At 44.2% G+C, this 26,896-nt stretch overlaps 1 protein-coding gene and 2 non-coding genes across 3 annotated transcripts in view; 2 read left to right on the top strand and 1 right to left on the bottom strand.

Annotated features, from left to right (window-relative positions):
- The window catches only part of gtpbp2a (GTP binding protein 2a), a 30,228-nt gene extending 13,771 nt beyond the window's left edge, over window positions 1-16,457 (bottom strand). The window contains exons 1-6 of the mRNA XM_056291987.1: window positions 16,119-16,457; window positions 14,927-14,953; window positions 14,042-14,226; window positions 13,653-13,761; window positions 13,348-13,545; window positions 13,009-13,183 (exon numbers count right to left, since the gene is read on the bottom strand). Of these exons, the coding sequence (XP_056147962.1) occupies window positions 13,009-13,183; window positions 13,348-13,545; window positions 13,653-13,761; window positions 14,042-14,226; window positions 14,927-14,953; window positions 16,119-16,316 (892 nt within the window). The 5' untranslated portion in view covers window positions 16,317-16,457. The remainder of the gene's footprint in view (window positions 1-13,008; window positions 13,184-13,347; window positions 13,546-13,652; window positions 13,762-14,041; window positions 14,227-14,926; window positions 14,954-16,118) is intronic.
- On the top strand, window positions 11,658-11,740 carry trnal-cag (transfer RNA leucine (anticodon CAG)). The gene has a single exon. It is a non-coding gene; the product is annotated as a tRNA-Leu (tRNA).
- Window positions 16,458-18,892: 2,435 nt separating the features above from the next.
- Window positions 18,893-18,975, top strand: trnal-cag (transfer RNA leucine (anticodon CAG)). The gene has a single exon. It is a non-coding gene; the product is annotated as a tRNA-Leu (tRNA).
- The last annotated feature ends 7,921 nt before the right edge of the window (window positions 18,976-26,896 follow it).

Raw genomic sequence — 26,896 nt, 5'->3', positions numbered from 1 at the left:
CACATTAGCAGCTGAATACTGTTAACCCAAAAAATTAAAAAGGTCAAAAGGCTGTGTTGGAGTGCAAAATAAAGTGTTTGCTTCAAAAGCTCAGGTTCAAGATTGTGTCCCCATTCCCATTTCCAAAAAAAAAAAAGATACTTCATAATTCTTGCCATTGCCGTCACATGTACGAGCAATAACATCTCTACATTAGGGGTCAGTGGGGCCTGGCCTCACCAGATGTCACCAGTGCGCGACATGATCAACAATTCTGGGTAGCAAGTAATATATTGTTGCGTGTGTAGCGGACTATATGGGCACAATTCACCATAATCGGTTGACGTTCTGTGTTAGGTAGACACGGGCTTTTTAAGAAAGGGTTTCCAGGTCGACAGGGTGGAGCTAGGACTAGGATTGTTGGAGCAGCGCCATGTTGCCCGCATTAGGATTTTGTATGGAAGAATAAATGACACACATGCTTGTGTAGTCAATGAGAGAAATTGTCCATCTCTACTTTCCTGCAATTTCCACATTGGTGACCCCGATGTTTGTCTGCTGGATGTTTCCAGAGACAACTCTTTATGAACACAATGACAAATGTGGTTTCTCTCAAGCTGCTGGAGTTCTGGGAGTTGTCAGCCTCGGCTTGGTTCGCCCAGACAGAAGCGCATTTTGCATTGTGGGAAATCACCGCAGATGCCACAAAATACTATTATGTGGTGTCAGCTCTCGACAGTTCAACAGCAACCAGAGTCGTGAGCCTCTTCAAAAATCCTCCACAGCAGGATAAATATGAGACACTCAAGGCACACCTGTTGAAAGCTATTGAACTTTCTGACGCTGAACGGGCCAGTTGGCTCTTCTCTCTACAAGGTTTCGGTGACAGTAAGCCGTCTGAACTTATGGACAGGATGCTGGATCTCCTGGGAGAGCACAACCTCGACTTCCTCTTCATCCAGCTGTTTCTGTGACAGCTGCCTTCTCAGGTACGGGCCGCTTTAGCCAACACCGCCATCACTGACTGTCATGCTCTGGCTGAGGAGGCTGATGAATTTTTCCTGGCTAGTCAACAGCACTGCGTGGCTGTGTTTTTTCCTGCCCAAACTTGGTCACCACTGCCTGGCGACACAACAGTCGCTGCTGCAGCAGCAGCTTCTCAACAGCGGCAGGACCACGGCCTGTGTTTTTACCACGCAAAGTCTGGACCCAAGGGCCATGTGGTGCTGATCTCCATGCAGTTTCAGCGCGGCGGGAAACGCTGGGGCTGGCGCTCAGTAGTGTCCATGTGTGTCAACCGAACTGGCAGGCTGCTCTTCATCCAAGATACCATTTCTGGACGGCGGTTCCTGTGCAACACGGGCATGCAGAGGAATGTCCTGCCTGCATTGAGAGTAGACATCCTGTCCTGCAGATATGGACCCCCCATGGAAGCCACTAACGGCAGCCCCATCCACACTTATGGCACTAGGTACGTGGAACTGTGTTTCAGAGGACAGCAGTTCATTTGGGACTTTGTCACGGCACAAGTCCCAAAGTCCCCCTCCTCGGCGCAGATTTCCTATGCACCTACGGGCTGCTGGTGGATGTCAAAAACCACCACTTGTTCCAACGCTGTCACCTTCTGTTCGTATGTGTGTACTCTCAGCAGAGCGGACTCCATCAGACTGTTTAGCATGCTCTCCACCGCAGACGATTTTCTTCGGCCTCTCGCTGAGTTCCCGGTCCTCAAGCAGCCCACCTTCTCATCTTCCACCACCAAGCAAGGAGTAGAGCACCACATCACCACCACTGGCCCACCAGTCTATGCTTGGGTTCGGCGCCTCAACCTGGCTAAGCTCACTGCCGCCAGGGAGGAGTTCAAGAATATGGAGCATCTTGGCATCATTTGCCGCTCCAACAGCCCATGGGCTTCGCCCCTCCACGTCGTCCTGAAACCTGGCGGCGGGTGGTGCCCGTGAGGCGATTACCGCCGACTCGGCAATACAACAACACCGGACCACTACCCAGACCCACATATCCAGGATTTTTCCGCCCATCTGGCTGGAAAAGACATTTTTTCCAAAGTGGACCTCATCTGTGGATACCATCAGGTGTCCGTCCACCCGCTGGATGTCCCCAAAACGGCGGTGATCACCCGATTTGGACTGTTCAAGTTACCGTGCATGCTGTTTGGCCTCAAGAACGCCACACAGACATTCCAGTGCCTCATTGATTCAGTGTTACAGGACCTGCCTTTTGTTTTTGTCTATCTAGACGACATCCTCATTGCCAGCACCTCCAAAGCGGAACACCTGTCCCACCTGTGGACTTTTTTCGAGTGGCTCAGCCAGCACGGGCTGATCGTCAATCCAGACAAGTGCCAGTTTGGGCTGACAACCATCAACTTCCTCAGACACAGAGTCACCAAAGATGGGGCGGTACCTCTCCCGTCAAAGGTGGATGCCATTGTGAACTTACTGTGACTGCTCACAGTCAAGTCCCTACAGGAGTTCCTCAGCATGGTGAACGTTTACCACCACTTTATCCCCCGAGCTGTTCAACTCATGCGACCCCTGTATGAGGCCCTGAAAGGCAAGGCCACCAAACACACTGTGGACTGGTCTGCGGAGAGGGACAAGGCTTTTGTGGACACTAAGAATGCTCTGGCTGACGCAACAATTCTGGTGCACCCGTCACCCAAGGCTCCGATCGCCATTACCACAGACGCTTCGAACTACGCAGTCGGGGTGGTGCATGAGCAGTGGGTGAAAGGCGCTTGGCAGCCTCTCGCTTTCTTAAGCTGACAGTTACGCCCCAGCGAATGGAAGTATAGCACCTTCGATTGGGAGCTCCTTGCTCTCTACCTCGCCGTTCGACACTTCCATTCCCTGCTGGAGGCCCGCCAGTTCACGGCGTTTGGGGACCAAAAACCACTGACGTTCACCATGGCCAAGGTGGCTGAGCCATGGTCCGGCCACCAGCAGTGACAGCTCTCCTACATCTCGGAGTTCACCACGGACGTACAGCATGTTGCTGGCAAAATTAACCTCATCACCAACTGCCTCTCCCCGGCCATTGCAGGGGCCATCCACTTGGGTTTTGACTATGCCTGCATGGCAGTTGACCAGGCGGCTGACCCAGACGTGCAGGCTTTCAGGACGGCTGTCACGGGGCTGCAGTTTGAGGACGTGGCGTTCGACAACGCTGCCACCGTACTCCTGTACAACGTGTCAACGGGTCGTCCCCGGCCCGTCATTCCCACTTGCTGGAGGCGGCGTGTTTTCGACGCTGTCCATGGCCTCTCCCACCCTGGCAAAAAGCCATCTCAAAGACTAGTGGTAGCCAAGTTCGTCTGGAACGGGCTCAAAAAAGACGTGAGAGACTGGGCTGACACCTGCATGGAGTGTCTGCGCTCTAAAGTGCACTGCCAAACCAGAGCCCCCCTGGTGCAGTTCTCAGTGCCCGAAAGGAGGTTCGACCATGTAAATGTGGACCTAGTGGGCCCCCTGCCCCCCTCCCACTGTTTTACTTACCTCCTCACCATGGTGGACAGCACCAAACGATGACCAGAAGTTGTCCCACCGTCATCAACGACGTCCACCGACATAGCCTGGGCTTTCATCGAGACTTGGATCGACCGGTTCAGCACCCCATCTGACCTCTCCTCAGACCGGGGCTCACAGTTTGCGTCTGAGCTCTGGAGCGCAGTTGCAGAGGAGCATAGGGGTGAAGCTCCACCGCACTACCGCATACCACCTGCAGGCCAATGGGGTGTGTGAGCAGTTTCATCGCTCTATGAAGGCCGCTCTTCGGGCCAGCCTCAAGGATAGCAGCTAGGTTGACAGGCTCCCGTGGGTCATGCTGGGCCTCAAGACCACCCCTAAGGAGAACCTCCGGTCCTTGTCCACTGAACTCGTTTATGAACAGCCACTGCGGGTCCCAGGGGATTTCATCCCCAAAACCACAGCTCCCTGGTCTGCAGCCCGTCAACAGACCACACTCCTGGATAATGCCAGAGCTTTCGCACTGGTCCTCAATTTGCAACACAGCCTCCCACAGTTTCACATCCCTGCAAGTCTGCAGTCGGCAGAATACGTTTTCATCTGCCACGATGCCCACTGTGGACCCCTGCAGCCTCTCTACGATGGGCCGTTCCGCGTCCTGGAGACCGGGAACAAGCACATTGTCGTGGAAGTCGGCAACAAGCCAGAGCACGTTTCAGTGGATCGCCTCAACCTGACTCACCTGGACTTGGACCAACCTGTTGGACTTGCCCAGCCCCCACGGTGGGGGTGCCCTCCTACCCTGCCCCCATACCCCAACAAGGCCCTTACAGTTCCTCCAGCCCCTGCCCTACCCCACGCTGCCGCAGGGTCCTTAAGGCCCCTCCTGTAGGGACCCCGGCCTCCGCACCTGTTCGGCGAAGTCGTTGCGGCCGGGCCATCTGCCCCCCTCCACGTTGACATTTATTTATTATGGTGAATTCTGGGGGGACGCTTGTAGTGGACTATATGGGCACAATTCACCATAATCGGTTGATGTTCTGTGTTAGGTAGACACGGACCCTTTAAGAAAGGGTTTCCGGGTTGAAAGGGTGGAGCTAGGACTAGGATTGCTGGAGCAGCGCCATGTTGCTCACATTGGAATTTTGTATGGAAGAATAAATGACATACGCGTTCGTGTAGTCAATGAGAAAAATTGTCTGTCTCTACTTTCCTGCAATTTCAACACGCTTATTAAATACGACAATGGTAGCGCTGTCCAATACATTCCAAATATCAGTATGTAAGTACTTCTCCTAGCACTCTTCGTTTGGTGAGCATGGGGCCGGTTCATCAGTGTTCATTTAATGAAGTGAGCAATTGAAAACGCTGTGCATGTTCAACACATTTTCAATAATGAGCTGTGGGGCATGATCACATTAGCCCCATGCTGAGAGCAGCCAATAAAAAATAATAGAATGACATATGTTGAGGGGGCGTGGGTATGACGCTGAACTAAGCACATGCCTTTTTGTGAGCTCCTGGCGATATTCATTTAAATTGCTGTGCATTATCTTGTAAAAATACGGACACAAATACCAATCATTTGTAATAACTTTGCAGTCTACACAATCATTAATATGTCGTCGAGATAGAACAGGAGTAAAGCAAACTCTGAGCCGTCCAAGGAGGACATCGAGATAGATGCTAGCAGCCTTGCTAGCTAAACAGGTAAATGCTATTCCTACACCCCAGTCAGAAGGGTAGGTTGTTGAATCAGCTCAAAATGTGGATATTATTCAAAACCTGGACATGATAAGAAATGACTTTGCCACATAGACTGATGGGAGTCTTGAAGCCAATTCAAGATGTTAAGAGGGGTGTGCTAGACTTCCACAACATGAGGAGGGTGCTCAATATAGTCCATGTGTATGAAGGGTCGCCTGACACTGCCATCTTGTTTGTCACTTGATGCAGAGAAGGCGTTTGACAGAGTCGAATGGCCCTATCTACAGGAGGTGCTTAGGCATTTTGGATTTGACGACTACTTTTGTAAATGGGTTGAAATTCTGTTGATTCATCTACAAGTATCTACAAATGATTTGATTTCACAGCTGTTTAAGCTCTTTCAATGTACTAGACAAGGCCTGCCAATTTCACCTTTATTTCTTGTAACAGCCATGGACCCGTTGGCAATAGCAATAAGATCACACCCTTCAATTCATGGTATCAAGACAGGGAATCTACAGCGTCATATCACATTATATGCTGATGATACCATTGTATTTCTATCAGATCTTCAAAAATCAATACCATCCCTCTTAAAGTTGATGTCAATTTGGTTGTTCCTCTGGTTTTAAAGTGAACAATGATAAATCATCTATTATGTTTCTAAATGAACAAGAGAAGAAAACCAACAATGCCCCACCCATCTGTAAATGCCATAGAAGGTTTTAATTATCTAGGTATTACAATAACACCAGAGATAAGCACCCTTAGTTCAACTAATTATGAGCTCATGTTAGCTCAAGTATTGGAATATGTCACAAGATGGACATTGCCTCTGGTCTATAATGGGAAGAATAAATATAATTAAGATGAACACATTACCTAAATTTTTATATCTTTTGAAATCTATTCCACAGGCTCCTCCACCATCATTTCCCCCCAAAAGTCAGAAAGCTGCTTTCAAATTTTATTTGGAATATCAGGAAGCCAAGATTTGGACTCTCTCTTTTATATTTGTCTTACAATAGGGGAGGGTTACAACTACCACATTTGCAGGGGTACTGCTGGGCTGCCCAGTTGAAGGCTGCAATGTTTTGGTTTTCTAGAGAGATTGAGCTGCCCTGGTTACAAATTGAATTGTCCTCTGGGGGTTTGGTGCTGGATAGCGTTTTATACTCTGCCCCTGTGACAAAGTGGGTGAGAACGCAACCATTTGTCTCATCATCTCAATTGGTACCAGGTGTTGGCTTTCCTTGCCACAGCCTAAACTCAGGTGCTGCTGATCAACTCAAGGAGTATTTAAGCAGTAGCTTTGGAGTTGTTAGGGGGCAGTAGGACATCAGGGTGTAGATGTGTGCATGAGATGTTTCAATTGATACGAGTTGAGTTTTGTTCATTTATTTGTTAATTTAAAGCTCAACTGTTGTGAGTTGAGTTTTGTTTATTTGTTACTTTGAAGCTCAATTGTTGAGTTTTGTTTTGTTACTTTAAAGCTCAATTGCTGAGTTGAGCTTTGTTCATTTATTTGTTAGTTCAAGCTCAAATATTGGGAGTTGAGTTTGTTCAGTCATACGTAGCTATACCATGTATGGAAATCGCATTTTAATAGAAACAGTCCTGAGTCTGCCTCCTACATTTTAGCCACTCAGGCCAGGCTTTCCCACATTTGGTGGCAGCAGTGGAATCCAGGCCAGTAAGAGGCAGTGAAGAAATGCCAACTGGAGAGAGGAGACTTTGGGCGGCTAATGTGCCTGGGGTTCATGGTGTCCTTGGCCAGTAGTCAGCTGCCGGATCAGCCAGGTTGTGCTGAGCTGTCCGGTCTTTGGCGGCGCCTAGTGCGGAGACGGTCCGGCAGGGGTGCCAGAATGGAGCAGGAAGGCAAGCGGCAGGAGCAGAGGTGTGCCCAGCTTCAGCAGGGGGTGCAACAGGACCATCGGGAATGTCCGCAGCTGTTGGAAGGTGCAGCACCCGTCTTTGACTCCTCTGCTGAGCTCGGGGCATAAGACTCTGGTGGCCAGGTTGTTTGGGAGAGGCCTGATGCCCAGCCATTGGGGGCATCCAGTTGGGTGAGTTGCCTTGACTGGAGAGGTCCAAGGATTCAGGACGTTGACGTCTTGTCCTGTGACTTTGAGGACTAATGGTGTTAAGAGGGGAGGTGGGTGAGAACGCAACCATTTGTCCCATCATCTCAATTGGTACCAGGTGTTGGCTTTCCTTGCCACAGTGGTGCAGCCTAAACTCAGGTGCTGCTGATCAACTTGAGTATTTAAGCGGTAGCTTTGGAGTTGTTGGGGGGGGGGTGTAGATGTGTGCACAAGATGTTTCAATTGTTACGAGTTGAGATTTGTTAGATCAAGCTCAATTATTGGGAGTTTGTTCAGTTCGTTCGTATCTAGCTACACCCTGTAAATACATTTTTATTCTATAGAATGTCTTGAGCCTGCCTCCTACATTTTTGCCACTCAGGCCCGGCTTCCTCACAGCTCCCTTTAAAGAAATGTAAAAAAAAAAAAAAGTTCTTCCTTTTGTGAAAAACATTACTGTTGTCTGGCAGGAAGTACATAAATATCTGGATGACTCTCTACCGTTATCTTAATTTGGGGCAATGAACACTTCAGCCTGGCTAAAAATGACATGGGATTTAAAGTATGATTAAGTAAGGGCATAGTTAAACTACTGAATCTCTGAGGACAACAACCTAATATTTGATGAGCTGAAGGTGAGAAGTATGACATGCTGCTTCAAGTATTTACAACATAGACATTTTGTTCAGGCATGTTTAATGAATTTAGTGCAACAACCTCCAATGTCCACGCTGGAGATATTTTCCATGAATTTCTGTTATGGAACAGCACAAAGACAACACAAAGTAAGAGACAGGAGTGGATACAAGACTTGCAAGAGGACATCTTGGAGGATAAATGGGCTAGATATGTTCAAAGGCACAAACCAATACTCGACTGAGATTAATACAATATCATTGGCTAATGAGAAATTAAATTACCCCTGTGAAATGAAATACATTTGATCCTAATATTCCTGACCAATGCCATATACAGTGGGGAAAATAATTATTTGACCCCTTGCTGATTTTGTAGGTTTGCCCACTTACAAAGAATGCAACAGTCTATAATTTTAATCGTACGTCCATTTTAACAGTGAGAGACAGAATCCCCAAGAAAATTCCAGAAAATCACATGAATTTATAAAAATTAACCTGATTTAGAAAAATAAGTATTTGATCCCCTACCAAACGGCAAGTATTCTGGCTCCTACAAACCAGTTAGTTTTTCTTTAACATGCACCCCCAATCCCAACTAATTACCCACATAAAATACACCTGCATCACCTCGTTACCTGTATAAAAGACACCTGTCCACACCCAATCAATCAGATTTCAACATCGCCACCATGGGCAAGACCAAAGCGCTGTCTAAGGACACCAGGGACAAGATTGTAGACCTGCACAAGGCTGGAATGGGCTACAAGAGAATTGGAAAGCATCTTCAAGAGAAAGTAACAACTGTCGGTGCAGTTATCAGGAAATGGAAGGAACACCACACCACCGCCAACCTCCCTCGGTCTGGGGCTCCACGCAAGATCTCGCCTCATGGGGTGTCCCTGATCATGCGAACGGTGAGGAATCATCCCAGAACCACAAGGGGGGAACTGGTTAATGACCTGAAGGCAGCTGGGACCACAATTACAAAGCAAACAGTAACACACTACGCCGTCATGGATTAAAATCCTGCAGCGCACGCAAGGTCCCACTGCTCAAGAAGGCACATGTACAGGCCTGTCTGAAGTTCACCAATAAACACCTGGACGACTCAGAAGAGGCCTGGAAGAAGGTGATGTCGGATGAGACCAAAATAGAACTTTTCGGGATCAACTCGCAGTGTTTGGAGGGTGAAGAACACGGAGTACAACCCAAAGACCACCATCCCCACCGTCAAGCACGGGGGTGGCAACATCATGCTTTGGGGGTGCTTTTCAGCCAAGGGGACAGGATAACTCCATCGCATTGAGGGGAGAATGGACGGGGCCATGTACCGTGGAATTCTGGACCAACACCTCCTTCCCTCAGTGACAGCGCTGAAGATGGGTCATGGATGGGTGTTCCAACGCGACAACGACCCAAAGCACACCACCAAAGCAACCAAAGAGTGGCTGAAGAAGAAGCACATCAAGGTTCTGGAATGGCCTAGCCAGTCTCCAGACCTGAATCCAATCGAAAATCTTTGGAGGGAGCTTAAAATTCGGGTTGCCAGGCGACAGCCTCGAAACCTGAACGATTTGGAGGCTGTCTGCAGGGAGGAGTGGGCCAACATCCCTGCCGAAATGTGCATAAACCTTGTCAGAAACCATAAAAACAGTTTGACATCTGTGCTGGCCAATAATGGCTTTTCTACTAAATATTAACATGTTTGTCCAAGGGTTCAAATATTTATTTTGGACCAAAAATATGCAAATAAATTCATAAAATTCATATGTTTTATTCCACTTTTTTTGGTCATATTCTGTCTCTCACTGTTAAAATGAACCTACGCTTAAAATTATAGACTGTTGCACTCTTTGAAAGTGGGCAAACTTACAAAATCAGCAAGGGGTCAAATTATTTTCCCCACTGTAAGTGCAATATTCATCAAGGTACTTTACATCACTGCTTGTGGGAATGTGAGGAGATTCAAATATTCCAGCTGTCGGTGATCTGCCGTATCGCTCAAATGACCTCCTCTCCAATACCTCTAAGTCCTAAATTGTGTATACTAAGCCTTTTTTCCAGATGATTGTTCTCTATCTAATAGAGGAAAAATGGTTGATCTATGTCTATTACAAGGCAGGCGCTCAATTGGCCTGTGCTGAAAGAAGGTTAATGGCCCCTCTCTTGGCCACTGGTTGAAAAACTTAACATCAAGTTTTGCTCTTGAGAAACTCACATCTGGGAGATGATTTTGGAATTTGTTTAAAATGGCGACATATAGGAGGCATTGGTGATGTGAAGGTGTCTAGTCTATTGTGAGGAATGTGTGCTGTATGCTGTTCTATTTGATTGTATTCTTATTCCAATTTATTTTATATGTAGTTCCTTTTTTTTCATTGTGGGTTTTTGTCCTTAATGGCTTGATTGGCTATTTTTTTTTCTTTGATTTTTGTTTTGTATGCTGTCACATGTTCGAGTTGGGGGAGGATTCAGGTGTGTGTGTGTGTGTGTATATATATATATATATATATATATGTATATACGTATATATAAAACATACACAACTGTATATTCGGCTAATACATGCTGATGAGCGCTGACCTTCGGCAGGGATGCGTGCATTTATCAGATCTAAAATCCTGTCGGAGCGCCCTGTAAGGTGGCGCCCCGGACGGCTTTGGTGACTCTAGATAACCTCTTTCTATGCCTACCATGATGACCATGGATTCCGGGGTTCCGACAAGAATACATCTGCCCACAGGAAATACTCCTCCATCTCCTGCCTCTTTATTAGAAGTTATATTCAAGTAGAAATGGGAGTATACAACAAAACCAAATGTAACCCGTTTCTTGGCTATACCGTGTAGATACGACAACAGTACTCTGAATTCAGGGTAGCTGCTGCAGGCCCATTTATTTTTTGGCACATCTCAGTTCTGACAAAATCAAAATGAACATATCGATGTTGTGGTCATATATTGTCAGCTCAACTCCAGCCGAACTCTGTCGCCGTCGTGTGACGAGGGGTCTGTTTTTAAATGTATAAAATCAAAGATGCTTAGTAAAACATGGGTTACGTTACTGGCATTGCTATGCAGCTACACACAACCCTATGGGGCAACAGAGGTTAAATGCACTTGCTACTCTCAATTGAAAATGAATTCATTCATGGATTGGTGGATTTTGACAAAGTTATTGACAGGTTTGCCCAGATGAAAGATTGTTGTGCATCTTTTCAATCAAAGAACATCACTGGTGAGTCTATTTTGCATTATTAAAGGGCGTATTATTTGGCTGTCAGTTAAGGCTCAGAAAGTAATGGGTTTCCCTGCTCTGAAATATTGCTTTGGATGTGTTTTTACAATTGCAGACCAAACTGATCGTATATTGCTTGATAACTTAGGATTTGTAATACGATACTGTACAACATGGTAATATACCGGTGGTGAGATCAAATGCTATTATTGTCACTCATATCCCTGTCTCCACTTCCGCTAACTCCTGTGCTGCATTATGTTAATGTGTGCATTTGTGATTTCACTGATGAAGTATGTTTGTTTTTGGATTCACTGAGCAAGTAGGTTTGTGTGTAGTTTTATTGACGAGACGGACGCTGCTCATAGTTTATTGTGCCCTACCAGGCTTTCCATGCCAAAACAGATTCACAGAAGAGGTTTGCAAGCTTCCAGAGATGGAGAGAGTTATCTGGGCCTTCTCACTATGCCTGACGACACCCCTCCTCCTCCCAGTCATTGAAGAGATATTTTCATTAACACAGATACGTCAGGATGGCCGAGCGGTCTAAGGCGCTGCGTTCAGGTCGCAGTCTCCCCTGGAGGCGTGGGTTCGAATCCCACTTCTGACAACTTCTTTTCACCTCAGCAATTCAATTGTTAATCTGCTGCCCCAGACTAATACATTGACATACATGTATGCTGACAAATAAATAGTAGCCAAATCTAATGTGTGCCATCTGGTTTCTGCAGTTCTTATTTCAGATTTGTTGCACAAGTCTGGATTCCTGCTCTCACTTTACAGCACTTTGGGTTGGTGAAATCAATATCAGCCCAACACTGGGCTACCATTACAACACCTATTATTCAGATTAGCTGAAAAATACAGGTCACACAAAAGCAAACGCCTGCATAAACTAGGTCAGAATTTCTGTGGTGCAATTAAAAAGTTTGATCTCTTTTCTGCAAAGTCAACAACAAAGACCCACTCTCAGTCTCAGTGCTGACTGAGGCTCAGGTCTCAAATTTACAAGATCCCCACATGACCAACCAGAGAGCAACTTCTATGGGTCAGGGCCTGAAATGAGTGGAAGCGTATTTGAGATATTCTGGGACTGGACGTGGAGGGCAGAGAGGAGGGGAAGGGATAAGGAAGCCCCGGGTTAGGAGGGCTAGTTTGTTACATAAGCTTGGATATCACATGTTTGTGTAGCACCAAGCTACAGTTAGATAAACCCACTACAGCATGAAGGTGTAGTGTATACAAACATAGATACAGCGCGTCCAACTCTACCTGAGTGTATTGTGCTTTACCCTTAGAACACACACACACACCTCCATTCTGGCCAATCTGTTATGTAATAGCCTGATGAAAGGCAAACCATGATTAAAAATTTGTATCGACTGTGTAAAGATACTTCTGTTTATTTACCTTCCCAATACAAAAAGATGTCCAGCAATCTCTGTGGTCACACTTTTCAAATTTTCTCAAACAGCCTCTTTTATTTAAATAAATGTAATTGGCCAGTGACTGCAAGGCAAGCAGAAACTGGCCACTTTGAAAAAGTGCTGTGTTCTCTAAAGTTGTGAAAATTTCAACTTTTTAGCGGGGCTATCAACTTATCACAGCCAATTTGTGGGAACCCCGATAGTGAAGAATCGGCATGGAAAAACACTGGTTTGGGAGTTTCTGGTTAGTGTTGTACCATTGTAACTTACTCCTACTGATGGCGGTGGCTGCTGGAAAGTTGTTGTTATGGAAATAATGTTGCATGACACTTGTTTTGTTTCCTATCAGCAAAAAAAATGCAGTTTTGGCAGCAATTTTTCTTCCTCTTCTATGAAAAGTGGGTAAAATGTACACGGCCTTACAAAATTGATAGAGATGAAAAGTTCTTACCGATTCCAGTATTTGCACTGACGACCAACATGGCGAAATCTGGGCAATAACTGGTTAGGCCAAAGATGGTGGTCTTGAGGTACTTGTGGTGGCCTGCCAGATCAATGAATGTGATCATTTTGGATGCACTCTCACAGATTTCCTCTGCTGTCCGAGACTCACTGTAGTTCACAACCTGAAAAATGGAAATAAACACCAAAGTCTAGAGCATTAGGGACTACACATCAAGCCTGATGTTTGAACTTGACCAAGTCATCTGCATGACTAAACTGAGAACTTGTGGACTGCCTAGAACTACTGCACACATCATGTAGCCTCTCTTACTGTCACTTTTCCCACCTCTCCTTTACTGTTGAAGCCAAGGATCTCAAAGCTAATGCTGGAAGTACGTCCAGTCTGGATTTCATGGAGATGTCTGAAGAGGTTGAGTCTTGCCCGCCCCCGTCCATTGTCAAGCTCGCCCTGTGTCAGAACGCCCAGCAGTGTGGATTTACCCGAGTCAACATTACCCAGTACGGCAACTCGCAGATCCAGAAACTAAGGGAAATATACATAGACAAAGGGACCGAAAGAGTTCTAAATCATGAGTGCGACAACAACTTGCAGTTAAATTAGCTGCAGACAGAAAGCAAGATTCCCCTTACCTGCTGGTCATCTGGCACTTTGCGAATGAGCACTTCAGCAATCTTACGAGGAACATCAGAGTCATAGTCCACCTCTCGTTCTCTGAGGACAGTAATGTCAGCTCCAACTCTAACAGACGTCAATCAACAACATGTTTAAGATTAGATGCTTTCTATTGCTGCATTTATTTGACCATAACAAGGATGGTATATGCATACAGCAGAACAATTACCTATCCCTCATTTTGAGCTGGTAAACATGAGATATTGACTCAAAACATTTGTGTATGGCACATTTTTGTTCAATTCCAAACACTGTTTTCAAAATGGCTTAATGGCTTTAACTCTATTGGCACTGTGAAGGTCTAGATTAAAGAATAGCAAGATAATTAGGTACTCTCAAGCCTTACTTCTCTGCCATTCTATGGAGGGTCTTTAGTGATGCCCTCATATCTTCCTCTGATAGGCCCACCAACATGCCATTGTCCTCGACACCAATTTGATAGACAGCTTCCCCCCGTCCCTCTTGCAGACGCCATTTCATTTGTGTGGCCAGATGCTCAAAGCGGTGTTGTGTAGGGTTCACTAGCTTCAGCTACAGAAAGAGAGAAATACTTTGAGATCACTGCTACACTTAAATGACAAATAGAAACTGAATATTAGGTCGACAGTAGATAAAAATATCTTAATTTGATTAACCCAATGGTATCAGCATTGAATCCTATATGCTATGAGACAGACAAGCTTCTGTTTATGTGCTGGGAGAAGCAGCTGTCCAGATCATCCTAAAAATGTTTTTGCTAATCCACCGAGGTACTGGTTTTCCAAGGTGGGCCACTTGCGACCAACTTTCTAACTGATGACAGTTTCTTGTTGCTGCAGAGTTCATCATGAGCTACTCAAATACTTGATGTGAATAAACGTCAAGATACATGAAGCAGCAAGATAGATGAAGCAGCAAATAAACATAGGGTTGCAGGGTGGGGAAAACACGCCTTCAATCGCTGTTTGATGAACTTTGTCATGCAGTATATGACCAATGCACTTTTGTCAGTGCCATCATGCCAAGGCAAGCATTTTTTCTGAAGACAGATCGCTGACAAGCGTACCCCTTTCCCAAAGAATCCACATTTTAACATCTCTAAACCAGTACCAGTAGCTTTGTATGGAGTGGACTACCAAATCTGAAATAAGGAGGTACGGGTTTTGACGATCTGTTTTTTTTTAAAACAGAATTAGTTCTCAAACAATGAGTGACAACATCTAGGCCTCAATATGAAAGCATTTTTGCTTACCTTGTACTCTATATTTCCCTCTTCAGCCTGAGAGAGAGAAAGTAGGAGAGAGAGAGAGAGAACAGGGATATTTGTTGTCAAAAGTGAGACAAAAGCCACTGATTGTTAGAAGACACAAAGAACAGCAATCGGACCAAATGAGCAGCCATGAATAGGTGGTCACTGGCAGTTTTTCAAAATGACCTAAAGCTTAGTTAGCTGGTAAAGGTAAACTATGGAGAGGGACATCTCATGTGCTGCCAGACACAGGATATTAATGGGTAAATGTGAAAATCAAAGGTCCCAAAGTGGGAAAACGTCTTGCGTCTCTACCATCAACTGTAATTGTAATGGTACACTAACTGTACATAACAACCCTCTTGGTCTGGTCACATGGTTTCATGGATCGGCTGAAATGATCAAACCCAAGCACACCCATTGTTATTACATGTTGTTCACAATTAACATCTATAAGATTAGCTACGAAATCAACAGAGATAATGGGATACATATTGGTCATATATTTTACTTAAATTCGTGTGGTTCACGAATCAGGACTAGAATCCAACCATCACAAACAACAAGCCAAGCTTCTGAGGAAGCAAATTCAACATTTACATATGTATAACATTTGTATATGTATACCATGCAAGAATAAACAGGTATGCGTGAATAATTACTCGACAGTCAATAATATCCGGTTTCGGGACATGGAAATAGCGCATCCACTCCCCCTTTAACAGCACCCACCCCAACAGGCTTCAAGCTATTTACAAACACAGGCGCTCCTCCTCTATTACAAGTGGAGTCACTCGTCAAACAAATCGCATTATTGTAATTTTAAGATTCAAATCTAGTCATGTAATTACGTGCATTTCCCGGCAAATGTACAAAATAACAAACTGCAATTGCACAGGAGAGGTAACTATTAAAAAAAAAACCTATCCAGCCAGTTCATTCATTTCGTCCAACTGACTACGTGTCACTGGTTTGCAGGGAAACTTCACATCTTGGACGTGGAAACTGGAAGGCAGACTGGGTAGGATGGCGAACACAGTTGCATACTAACAACAGAACGAATCAATCAATGCACCACGAACAAAAACTGACCAATTAGATTTTACACAATTAGCACAACCAGAGTTAGCATTATCACCGCTGGTGTTCCGGCCGGACAGGCTAGCGGCTAAAACGAGGGCAATTTCCATCTCACCTCCGGAGGTAGATAGGGGGGATTATTGCTCGGTTTGAACCCTCTGGAGGATCTGCCCCTTGCTTTCTTGTTATTCTTTGAAGATGCTTTTTTAGAGACGTTTCCGAAACCATTTCCTGGATTAGACCCAACTCCTCCTGGAGGTCCAGACTTCTGTCCAGATCCCGATTCGAAAAGCTCCGACACCCGCGAATCCATTACACTGGCACCTAGTTAGCTCACCACTAAATTAAGAAGTGTAAAAAAAAGCCTTGTCGAAACATGCAGGCGATTATTTTTTATTTGTATATTTCCACCTGATCAGTTACAAACAGTTTCGAAAACAAAGCACCCACCCCCTCTTCCGAGCTGACAACAACAACAGTCGCTTGGAGTTTACAGTGGATTTACGTCAGAACGCCGAAGGTCAATGGGTGTGCGTGGAGCCTTGTAAAGGAGCGCCCAGGCGGACGGAGCTTTCGCGTGTCAGACGAACAACTAAAGGTCTGAGGTTGACAACGCCGCCCCACAAAAGGTTACAAATTAAACTGACGTCACATGCAATGTAAAAACGGCAACGCTTTTTCTTCAGCGAAAGGGAGGGAAATAATTTGCAATGGGTTACAACGCCAACAAAGGTGTCATCCAACTAGTTTTGCAAGTTGATTTACCTAGCACAAGAATAGCATCAACTATTTGCTTCTGTATATGGTAAATTGCCATTTTATGCTTTAAGAAAGAACAACATATTATTTAGCATGTTACTCTTATGGGGAAGTATTACGTTTTCTGCAACCAGAAACCGAAATACACTCGATTTTGTAATGCAATCAAGATGTTACTAATTGGAAAATTAATTGAAGGACACACAGAACAGCTGTTTTACAGTAAATATAAGCTCTTGTGTCCCCCTGGAGCCAAATCATTCATTCTTTGCTCTGCCAGTTGGCTCGTTTGTTTTCAAAGAAGGTTAAATCAGTTCATCTGGACACAACGTTTATTGACAGATACGTTTCATCGCTCAACTAAGTGGCATCTTCAGTCTAGACTGACTGCAGGTATCCCCACCCTTTATAAACAACATAGTTACATAACGACCGAAACCAACGACAACTGTATTGTTTATAAGGGGCGGGGATACATGTTGTCAGTTTAGACTTAAGTCGTCAGTTGAGTGATGAAACGTTGAGTCAATAAACGTTGTATCCAGATGAACCGATTCAACCTTCTTTTGAAAACAAACGAGCCAACTGGCATGTGAAGTTGCGATGAAGGTGTCTAGTCTGTTGTGAGTAATGAGTGATGTATGCTGTTCTATTTGATTGTATTCTTATTCCAACTTATTTTATATGTAGTTCCTTTTTTTCATTGTGGGTTTTTGTCCTGTAGGGCTTGATTGGCTATTTTTTTTCTTTGATTTTTGTTTTGTATGCTGCCACATGTTCGAGTTGGGGCAGGATTCAGTTGTGTATATATGTTATATATATATAATATATATATATATATATATATATATATATATATATATATATATATATATATATATATATAAAACACATACACAACCGTATATTAGGCTAATACATGCTGACAAGCGCTGACCTTTGGCGGGGATGCGTGCATTTATCAGATCTAAAATCCTGGCGGAGCGCCCCGTAAGGTGGCACCCCGGACCGCTTTGGTGACTCTAGATAACCTCTTTCTATGCCTATCATGGTGACCACGGATTCCGGGGTTCTGACAAGAATACATCTGCCCACAGGAAATACTCCTCCATCTCCTTCCTCTTTATTAGAAGTTATATTCAAGTAGAAATGGGAGTATACAACAAAACCAAATGTAACCCCTGTTTCTTGGCTATACCGTGTAGAAACGACACCAGTCCTCTGAATTCAGGGTAGCTGCTGCAGGCCCATTTATTTTTTGGCACATCTCAGTTCTGACAAAATCAAAATGAACATATCGATGTTGTGGTCATATATTGTCAGCTCACCTCCAGCCCAACTCTGTTGCTGTCATGTGACGAAGGGTTTGTTTTTAAATGTATAAAATCAAAGATGTTTAGTAAAACATGGTTTACGTTACTGGCACACACAACCCTATGGGGCAACAGAGGTTAAATGCACTTGCTACTCTCAATTGAAAATGAATTCATTCATGGATTGGTGGATTTTGACAAAAAAGTTATTGACAGGTTTGCCCAGATGAAAGATTGTTGTGTCTCTTTTCTTCAGTTAAGGCTCAGAAAGTAATGGGTTTCCCTGCTCTGAAATATTGCTTTGGATGTGTTTTTACAATTGCAGACCACAATGATTGTATATTGCTTGATAACTTAGGATTTGTAATATGATACTGTATAACAAGGTAATATACCGGTGGTGAGATCAAATGCCATTATTGATGTCACTCATATCCCTGTCTCCACTTCCGCTAACTCCTGCGCTGCATTACGTTAATGTGTGCATTTGTGATTTCACTGATGAAGTATGTTTGTGTTTGGATTCACTGAGCAAGTAGGTTTGTGTGTAGTTTTATTGACGAGACGGATGCTGCCCATACAGTTTATTGTGCCCTACCAGGCTTTCCATGCCAGAGATGCCACTTTTTACAGGTAAAACTTCAAAAAATACAACTAAAACAGATTCACAGAAGAGGTTTGCAAGCTTCCAGAGAGGGGGAGGGGGAGGGAGAGAGAGAGAGAGAGCGAGAGAGCGTTATCTGGGCCTTCTCACTATGCCTGACGACACCCCTCCTCCTCCCAGTCATTCAAGAGATATTTTCATTAATACAGATACGTCAGGATGGCCGAGCGGTCTAAGGCGCTGCGTTCAGGTCGCAGTCTCCCCTGGAGGCGTGGGTTCGAATCCCACTTCTGACAACTTCTTTTCACCTCAGCAATTCAATTGTTAATCTGCTGCCCCAGACTAATACATTGACATACATGTATGCTGACAAATAAATAGTAGCCAAATCTAATGTGTGCCATCTGGTTTCTGCAGTTCTTATTTCAGATTTGTTGCACAAGTCTGGATTCCTGCTCTCACTTTACAGCACTTTGGGTTGGTGAAATCAATATCAGCCCAAGACCGGGCTACCATAACAATACCCATTATTCAGATTAGCTGAAAAATACAGGTCACACAAAAGCAAACGCCTGTATAAACTAGGTCAGAATTTCTGTGGTGCAATTAAAAAGTTTGATCTCTTTCCTGCAAAGTCAGCAACAAAGACCCACTCTCAGTCTCAGTGCTGACTGAGGCTCAGGTCTCAAATTTACAAGATCCCCACATGACCAACCAGAGAGCAACTTCTATGGGTCAGGGCCTGAAATGAGTGGAAGGTATTTGAGATATTCTGGGACTGGAAGTGGAGGGCAGAGAGGAGGGGAAGGGATAAGGAAGCCCTGGGTTAGGAGGGCTAGTTTGTTACATAAGCTTGGATATCACATGTTTGTGTGGCACCAAGCTACAGTTAGATAAACCCACTACAGCATGAAGGTGTAGTGTATACAAACATAGATACAGCGCGTCCAACTCTACCTGAGTGTATTGTGCTTTACCCTTAGAACACACACACACCTCCATTCTGGCCCATCTGTTATGTAATAGCCTGATGAAAGGCAAACCATGATAAAAATTTGTATTGACTGTGTAAAGATACTTCCGTTTATTTACCTTCCCAATACAAAAAGATGTCCAGCAATCTCTGTGGTCACACTCTTCAAATTTTCTCAAACAGCCTCTTTTATTTAAATAAATGTAATTGGCCAGTGACTGCGAGGCAAGCAGAAACTGGCCACTTTGAAAAAGTGCTGTGTTCTCTAAAGTTGTGAAAATTTCAACTTTTTAGCGGGGCTGACATGATATCAACTTATCACAGCCAATTTGTGGGAACCCCGATAGTGAAGAATCAGCATGGAAAAACACTGGTTTGGGAGTTTCTGGTTAGTGTTGTACCATTGTAACTTACTCCTACTGATGGCGGTGGCTGCTGGAAAGTTGTTGTTATGGAAATAATGTTGCATGACACTTGTTTCCTATCAGCAAAAAAAATGCAGTTTTGGCAGCAATTTTTCTTCCTCTTCTATGAAAAGTGGGTAAAATGTACACGGCCTTACAAAATTGATAGAGATGAAAAGTTCTTACCGATTCCAGTATTTGCACTGACGACCAACATGGCGAAATCTGGGCAATAACTGGTTAGGCCAAAGATGGTGGTCTTGAGGTACCTGTGGTGGCCTGCCAGATCAACGAATGTGATCATTTTGGATGCACTCTCACAGATTTCCTCTGCTGTCCGAGACTCACTGTAGTTCACAACCTGAAAAATGGAAATAAACACCAAAGTCTAGAGCGTTAGGGACTACACATCAAGCCTGATGTTTGAACTTGACCAAGTCATCTGCATGACTAAACTGAGAACTTGTGGACTGCCTAGAGCTATTGCACACATCATGTACCCTCTGTTACTATCACTTTTCCCACCTCTCCTTTACTGTTGAAGCCAAGGATCTCAAAGCTAATGCTGGAAGTACATCCAGTCTGGATTTCATGGAGATGTCTGAAGAGGTTGAGTCTTGCCCGCCCCCGTCCATTGTCAAGCTCGCCCTGTGTCAGAACGCCCAGCAGTGTGGATTTACCCGAGTCAACATTACCCAGTACGACAACTCGCAGGTCCAGAAACTAAGGCCCAATTTATACTCCAAATGTCGGCTAGCAGACAGATGTCTCTCGACAATTTTGACGTCATGAGAGACACTTTTTGTGTCTCCCAGGGCTGTCGTGTACACGAGACATTTGGAGCATAAATTGGGCTTAAGGGAAATATACATAGACAAAGGGACCGAAAGAGTTCTAAATCACATATCCCCACCCTTTATAAACAATATAGTTGCATAACGACTGAAACCAACGACAACTGTATTGTTTATAAGGGACGGGGATACATGTTGTCAGTTTAGACTGAAGATGTCAGTTGAGTGATGAAACGTTCAGTCAATAAACGTTGTATCCAGATGAACTGATTCAACCTTCTTTGATTTTCTTACCTGAGATTATTGAGCATGCATGAAGACTCGTTTGTTTTCGTTTTGTCTTATTTTTATCATAGCTTTCCTTTTATCTGAGCATTTTCACTTATTGCAAACAGAACTACATTACATGTTAATGTAGGAAAAGTACTATATAGATCATCTATATAGATCGGCTAAGTAATCGAAGTCCTACTGTTTTATTGGCTCGCCTTTATCCTCATTTCATTGTATCGTCTCATTAGCTCATCACAAATTCTTTTTTATTGTTTTGGGATAAAAATTGGTGCGACGTTTTGAATCGATTTCTAGACTTTAATCTATTTAACTGGCGCGATAAGTATAGAAGACACTCGTGTCCGTGATATGGCTCATCAGATAGCGATAGGAAATGACGCTCTGATTTCAGGCCAAATTTAGTGAACAATGCTGCCGCCAAGTGTTCGTTTGAAAACATGGCATGTCATGATAGAAATGCACGGAGGACGTCAGCTTGCATATGATTCATGAGTCCGTGGGTGTGGGGAAAATTATAACGCCAATATATGTGGTGTTTGAATTGTCTGCCTTTGATGATATATATGTAAAAAAAACAATTTGATGTAAACAGCTGCATGTTGTGTAGCCCCTTTCCCCCTAACACTATAGAGGGCAGGGTACTAGGTTCTCTAACTACAATCCAATCTACATTAATCGTACTTTGGGTTCCCTAATTATACCAATTCCCATGAAATGAATAAGCTTTAGATGAATAAAACAAGACAAAGTTGCAACTCGAAGTTTTTAATTATTGTAAAAAAAATTAACAAAATAAATAGTGCACGTTCACTTTATCATCCTCAATACAGTTCAAATACAAAATTAAAGTAGGTACCTTTTTCAATATTCCAAATTAAACACATTAAACATTAAATAAACTAAAGCCGACATCTATCAAACTAATAAAGAGGTCCTCAAAAACTGTAACTGCTTCACATCAGTTGAGCACAGCATTGGTTTTTGGTTCCTACCTTACCTCACATTTAGTAGGCTTTCATCGGGGCGGCACTACTCTTCATGGCATGTGTTACCAGGGGATTGATTAATGTAAACACAGAGAGAAGCGCGAAAAACGAGGTCATATTTCAAGCGCAAATAAATATTAAGAGATTTATTATTTCATGATCGAATTGTAAAGAAGAAAGAACAAGATAGTTTACAAGCAAAAGAAGACCTACTAGCCCCTCTAATGTCATAGGCAGCCTACGAGATATGTTCATTGTTTACATTTGACAGTAATATTGACTGTGTTAACTAGCTTAATAGCTAATGGTAGTGTAACCGGTTATATTCTTGCCCGGTGCGGGATTCGATACGGGGTTTACTGCACCACAAGGCGACATCACTAACCGCTCGGCTAAAGGGTCAGACCTGTTAGATAGGGACTAACGTGTCTTATTAGTAGTTTACAGTAGCTAGCATTCGGCTAGCTACTGGCTGGCGTTTAGCTCTTCTGAGCTAAACGCACAAACGTACTCACCAGGCTGTTCTCATTCCCTGGTCGTAGGAAAACATACAAGTAATGGACAAAAATTCGTATGTAACCCATGTAGCTAACCCTCGCCCTAACCCTAACCCCCCTCGGGGGGGCGCCCTTTCTGCGCCCGCCGCAACAGCCCCGCAGAGGATTGCGCAGGCGCTCCGCCGCCGCCCCGTCTGGCGCAGGCTGGTGCGCCGCCGTACCGCGCACTGAGGAAAAATTGTGCATAACTTGACGTACGATATCACACGAACCGTTCATAAGGGTACGTTGTACTCACTCAGTTCAGGAGAATGGCGGTTCCAGAATGTTCCTACAATGACCGGAAATGGCGGTGCGCGCAAATGGTCCAGGCACGGGTGAAAACGAGACGAAAGCCTTGCTCCTGGTGACTTGTTCCCACGTGAGAATCCCAGTAGCCAGAGGAAGTTTGAGCGAACCCTGGTGGCTCAAACCACTATCTGGTATGTGGTCACGTGCAAGTCTTCTTCACTGAACTAGCCAACAAGGCAACTACATTAGCTAGTTTAACTAACTAGCTGGCTAACGACAGTCACGATGAACTGGAGAATTACGCAGTAACATCTAACCGACGTTCACTTTACATCCACCGGGCGTCCGGGTAGCGTAGCTGTCTATTTCGTTGTCTACCAACACGGGATCTCCGTGTGACCTCTTATTTTTAAAGTGATAGTTCGGGTTTTTTTTGAAGTGGGGTTGTATATTAGGGACTTATCGATAGTCAGTGTGTTCCCTGCAGTAGATGGGAGTCTGTGTGCTCCCAGTTTGGAGATTCAGCAGGTGTAGCCTAGGAAGTTGAGGAATGGGACACGGATAAAACGCGTTTTAGCCACTTAAAAAAAGGCTCGCCTAAACATAAATACAATCCGTTATAAGTGTACGCTATGTTTTCAATATTTTCGCCGCTTTATCTTGCCGTCAGACGGCCCTTTCATGTGGAACTATATTCTCTCAACCGCAGAATGTCCGTATTCCTTCGCATAAGTGCACCTATGAAACGCACGTTATTACACTGCAAATCAGCAGAATCAGATGGACGGTCTGCACGTGAAAGGGCCGTCTGACACGTTCATGCACAACACTGACAATGACGCTCTGCAGTAACTAAAATATCCTACATTCTTTTGTTTCTTTTAGCCTAGTTGCACTTGAAGGTTAAGCACTGCAGTGGAAACTTCTCGAGTTCATGTCGGACCGACGTTATGCTCTTTGGTGTGTGTAGGAGGGGGAGAAAGATGAAGAAGCTAGCGTTACGGAGAATAAAATGAACTAGAAAAATGCTTTTCCACAGAAAAAGCGTGTGAATGTTGAGCTGCTGAAAGAAATCGTGAAAGCATTGCTGAAAATGGACAAATAGGAAAAGTCAGAAAGTCACTAGCCTACCTGAAATACCTGGAAACTGAAATGTGAAATGGCTGAATATTTTAAAAGTTTTAAAGGTATAAAAAACTGAAAATTTGCCATAATGTGCTAAATACATAAATAGTTTGATTGTTGAATGGTTTCTGTAGTTTAAAAGTATGAAAAAGTGGAAGTGGTGCAAAGATTTCAAAGTGCTCCCAGTCCCATTACAAACACACACAACAAGGCTGTAACAAAACTTGCAAGCATTTGCAGCAATGGTTTATGTATGGAAAAGGTTTGAATAGTCTGAAATATGTGACCCCCGCTGGTAAAAGAGTCCCCAGGTAGGCCTAGGTCATTGAACTGCAAAACCTGACCTGAACATTGTTCTTCTAAGAAAAAAGAGCTACAGTACATCAGAAGAAATGGTCTTTATTTGTTATGAGAGGAGGGGTAGAATGAGAGGAGAGGTAGAATGAGGAGGGGTAGAATGAGAGGAGGAGGGGTAGAATTAAAGGAGGGGTAGAATGAGAAGAGGGGATTGAATGAGAGGAGGGGTAGTGATGAAGAGGAAGGGTAGTGATGAAGAGGAAGGGCAGTGATGATGAAGAAGGGTAGTGATGAAGAGGAAGGTTAGTGATGAAGATGAAGAATAGCGATGAAGAGGAAGGGTAGTGATGGAAATGAAGAGTGGTGATGAAGAGGAAGGATAGGAAGGAGGGTAAGAAGGTTGTAGGAAGGTAGGATAGCAGGGAGGTTGTAGGAAGGAAGGAAGGTAGGTAGGAAGGAAGGTAGGAAGATTGTAGGAAGGTAGGAAGGTTGAAGAGGGAAGAAGAGCAGTTAAGAAGTGGCAGAAGCTAATCAAATCTACCAGGTGTTGAGAGTTGACAGTAATTAGGCTGGCAGTTGAGTTTCAAATTGACATGTGATGTCGCAATAGGACTTAACATTCTAACAGGCAAAGTGTATGGCAGAATTGCTAAACTTCAGAGCTGAATTGTTCAAAAACTATAAAATATTTTTAAAATCTGAATAGGATTCTGAAAGAGCTGAATGTCCTGAACTGTTTACGCTTTAAATGGGGTTTCTAGCTCAAAAAAAGGAGATACAGTTCAAAGGTGACGAGGGTTTCAACCTTTCCCGATAGACTTCCATTGTTTTGAAAAAGTAGAAAAAGTTTAATATGTCTAAAAGTATAAAAGATTTCAAAAAACCGAATGTGAGCCTTAATGGGCTTTTAGAAATGAACATTTTGATACCTGAATGGTTTCAGTGGCTAAAAGTATGAAGGAGTAAAAGAGGTGGAAAGGTTGCAAAAGTCCCCCATTGACTCCGATTCAAAAAATGGCTGAAAAAAGTTGAATATTTCAAAAAGTTCAAAAGGTATGAAAAATCTGAAAGGGGAGTGCTAATGTCCTTAATGAGTTGAACATTTTGATAGTTGAATGGTTTCAGCAGCTAAAAGTATGAAGGAGCTACAAAGTGTAAAAAAATGGGCGGAAGAAAAATAAATAAATAAAGAACTGCAACGCAATAGTGTCAGCATTCACACTAATTACGGAGCTCGGGAGGTGATGTGGGAGTATTTTTTTTTAACTCGCACGCACGCATTATTAAGTCGCACACTCAATTTAATATTGCATGCACGCTTTAGTAAGTCATGTGCGTGCTTTAAGTAAGTCGCACGCACGCACCGCCGCCCGCTGGCTCTGATCCAATCTACGCTTGGCGGGAGCTCCACTTCAGACCGCAGCTGAACTCCTGAGAAGGGTAAGGTGCATAAAGGCCGCGGAACCGGTATGGCCAGTAGGGCCGTGGCCATACCTACTTTGGCGTGCATCAAACATAAACGTGTAAAAATTCAAATCGCAAATACGTTACATTCTTACTGTATTGCACTTTTGCGCGCTTCCCGGGCTAATTTCCACTAGCTGTAAGCCTATGTACAGTACGTAGCCTATCACAAGCAACAAACTCTGTTTCCTAATGATTGATTGGCTATTTGTGTCACGTGAGCTTAGCGTCACACGGACATGAATTTCACAGAACAAAATACCAGCGCTCTATGTAAGTAGACTAACGGCTAGTGTGTTCGCTAAACTTTAAGCAATAGTAACGTTAAAATGAATGATGAAGCGTCGAAAAATAACTGATTTCTTCGGGTCAAAGTTAACCAAGGTAGCTGAGCCAACCACCGTCACTCCAGCCCACAATGAGCCCTCTGAGGAACCAGAAGTAGAATTTCTAACTGTCGCTGCTCCAACTAGCCCCTCTGCCGCTACCCTCAACGTTATGAGCCTCACCCCAGCTGACAATGAGCCCTCTGAGCTTGAGGAACCAGCAGTAGAATTGCTAATTAGCCCCAGAACTGTCAGTGCTCCAACTAGTGTTCGGCCCTCTGCCGCTACCTCTAACGTTACGAGCCTCGCAGAAGTCCACTGTTCCAGTGAGGGCTGCAGGGATCTTTCAAAGTCCAGTCAACCAGACGACCCCGCTGTTCTCGCAGGTACAAAAAGGGTACAGGGAGAAGGGTCCTCTCAAAGAAACCGGTCTGTTCAACCCCAGTGGTTCAAGGACCACAGATGGCTAATGTTGTGTCAAACAAGAGCAAAACTTTTCTGTACACAATGTCACTTTTGGACAATGAAAGGACTCGGTTCAGGTTTAAGCAAAACCAACGAGAATGCATTTTCAGTGCTTGGATTTCAAAATTCGAAAAATGCTGCACATTCTTTTCGAAAACATGAAAGTAGTAAATACCAGAGAGAGGCCATGGCTTACTACCAGTTACAGGTTTCCCAGCAACCTAGCATTGCAGCCCAATTAGACATGCAACTGAAAGCTAAGCAAAAACTCGGATGAGAGATGCTAGTCAAAGAGATAACA

The sequence above is a fragment of the Lampris incognitus genome, chromosome 13 (assembly GCF_029633865.1).
Source record: "Lampris incognitus isolate fLamInc1 chromosome 13, fLamInc1.hap2, whole genome shotgun sequence".
NCBI lineage: Eukaryota > Metazoa > Chordata > Actinopteri > Lampriformes > Lampridae > Lampris > Lampris incognitus.
The sequence above is the reverse complement of the archived record's forward strand: the minus strand, read 5'-3'. Positions and strand labels throughout refer to the sequence as shown.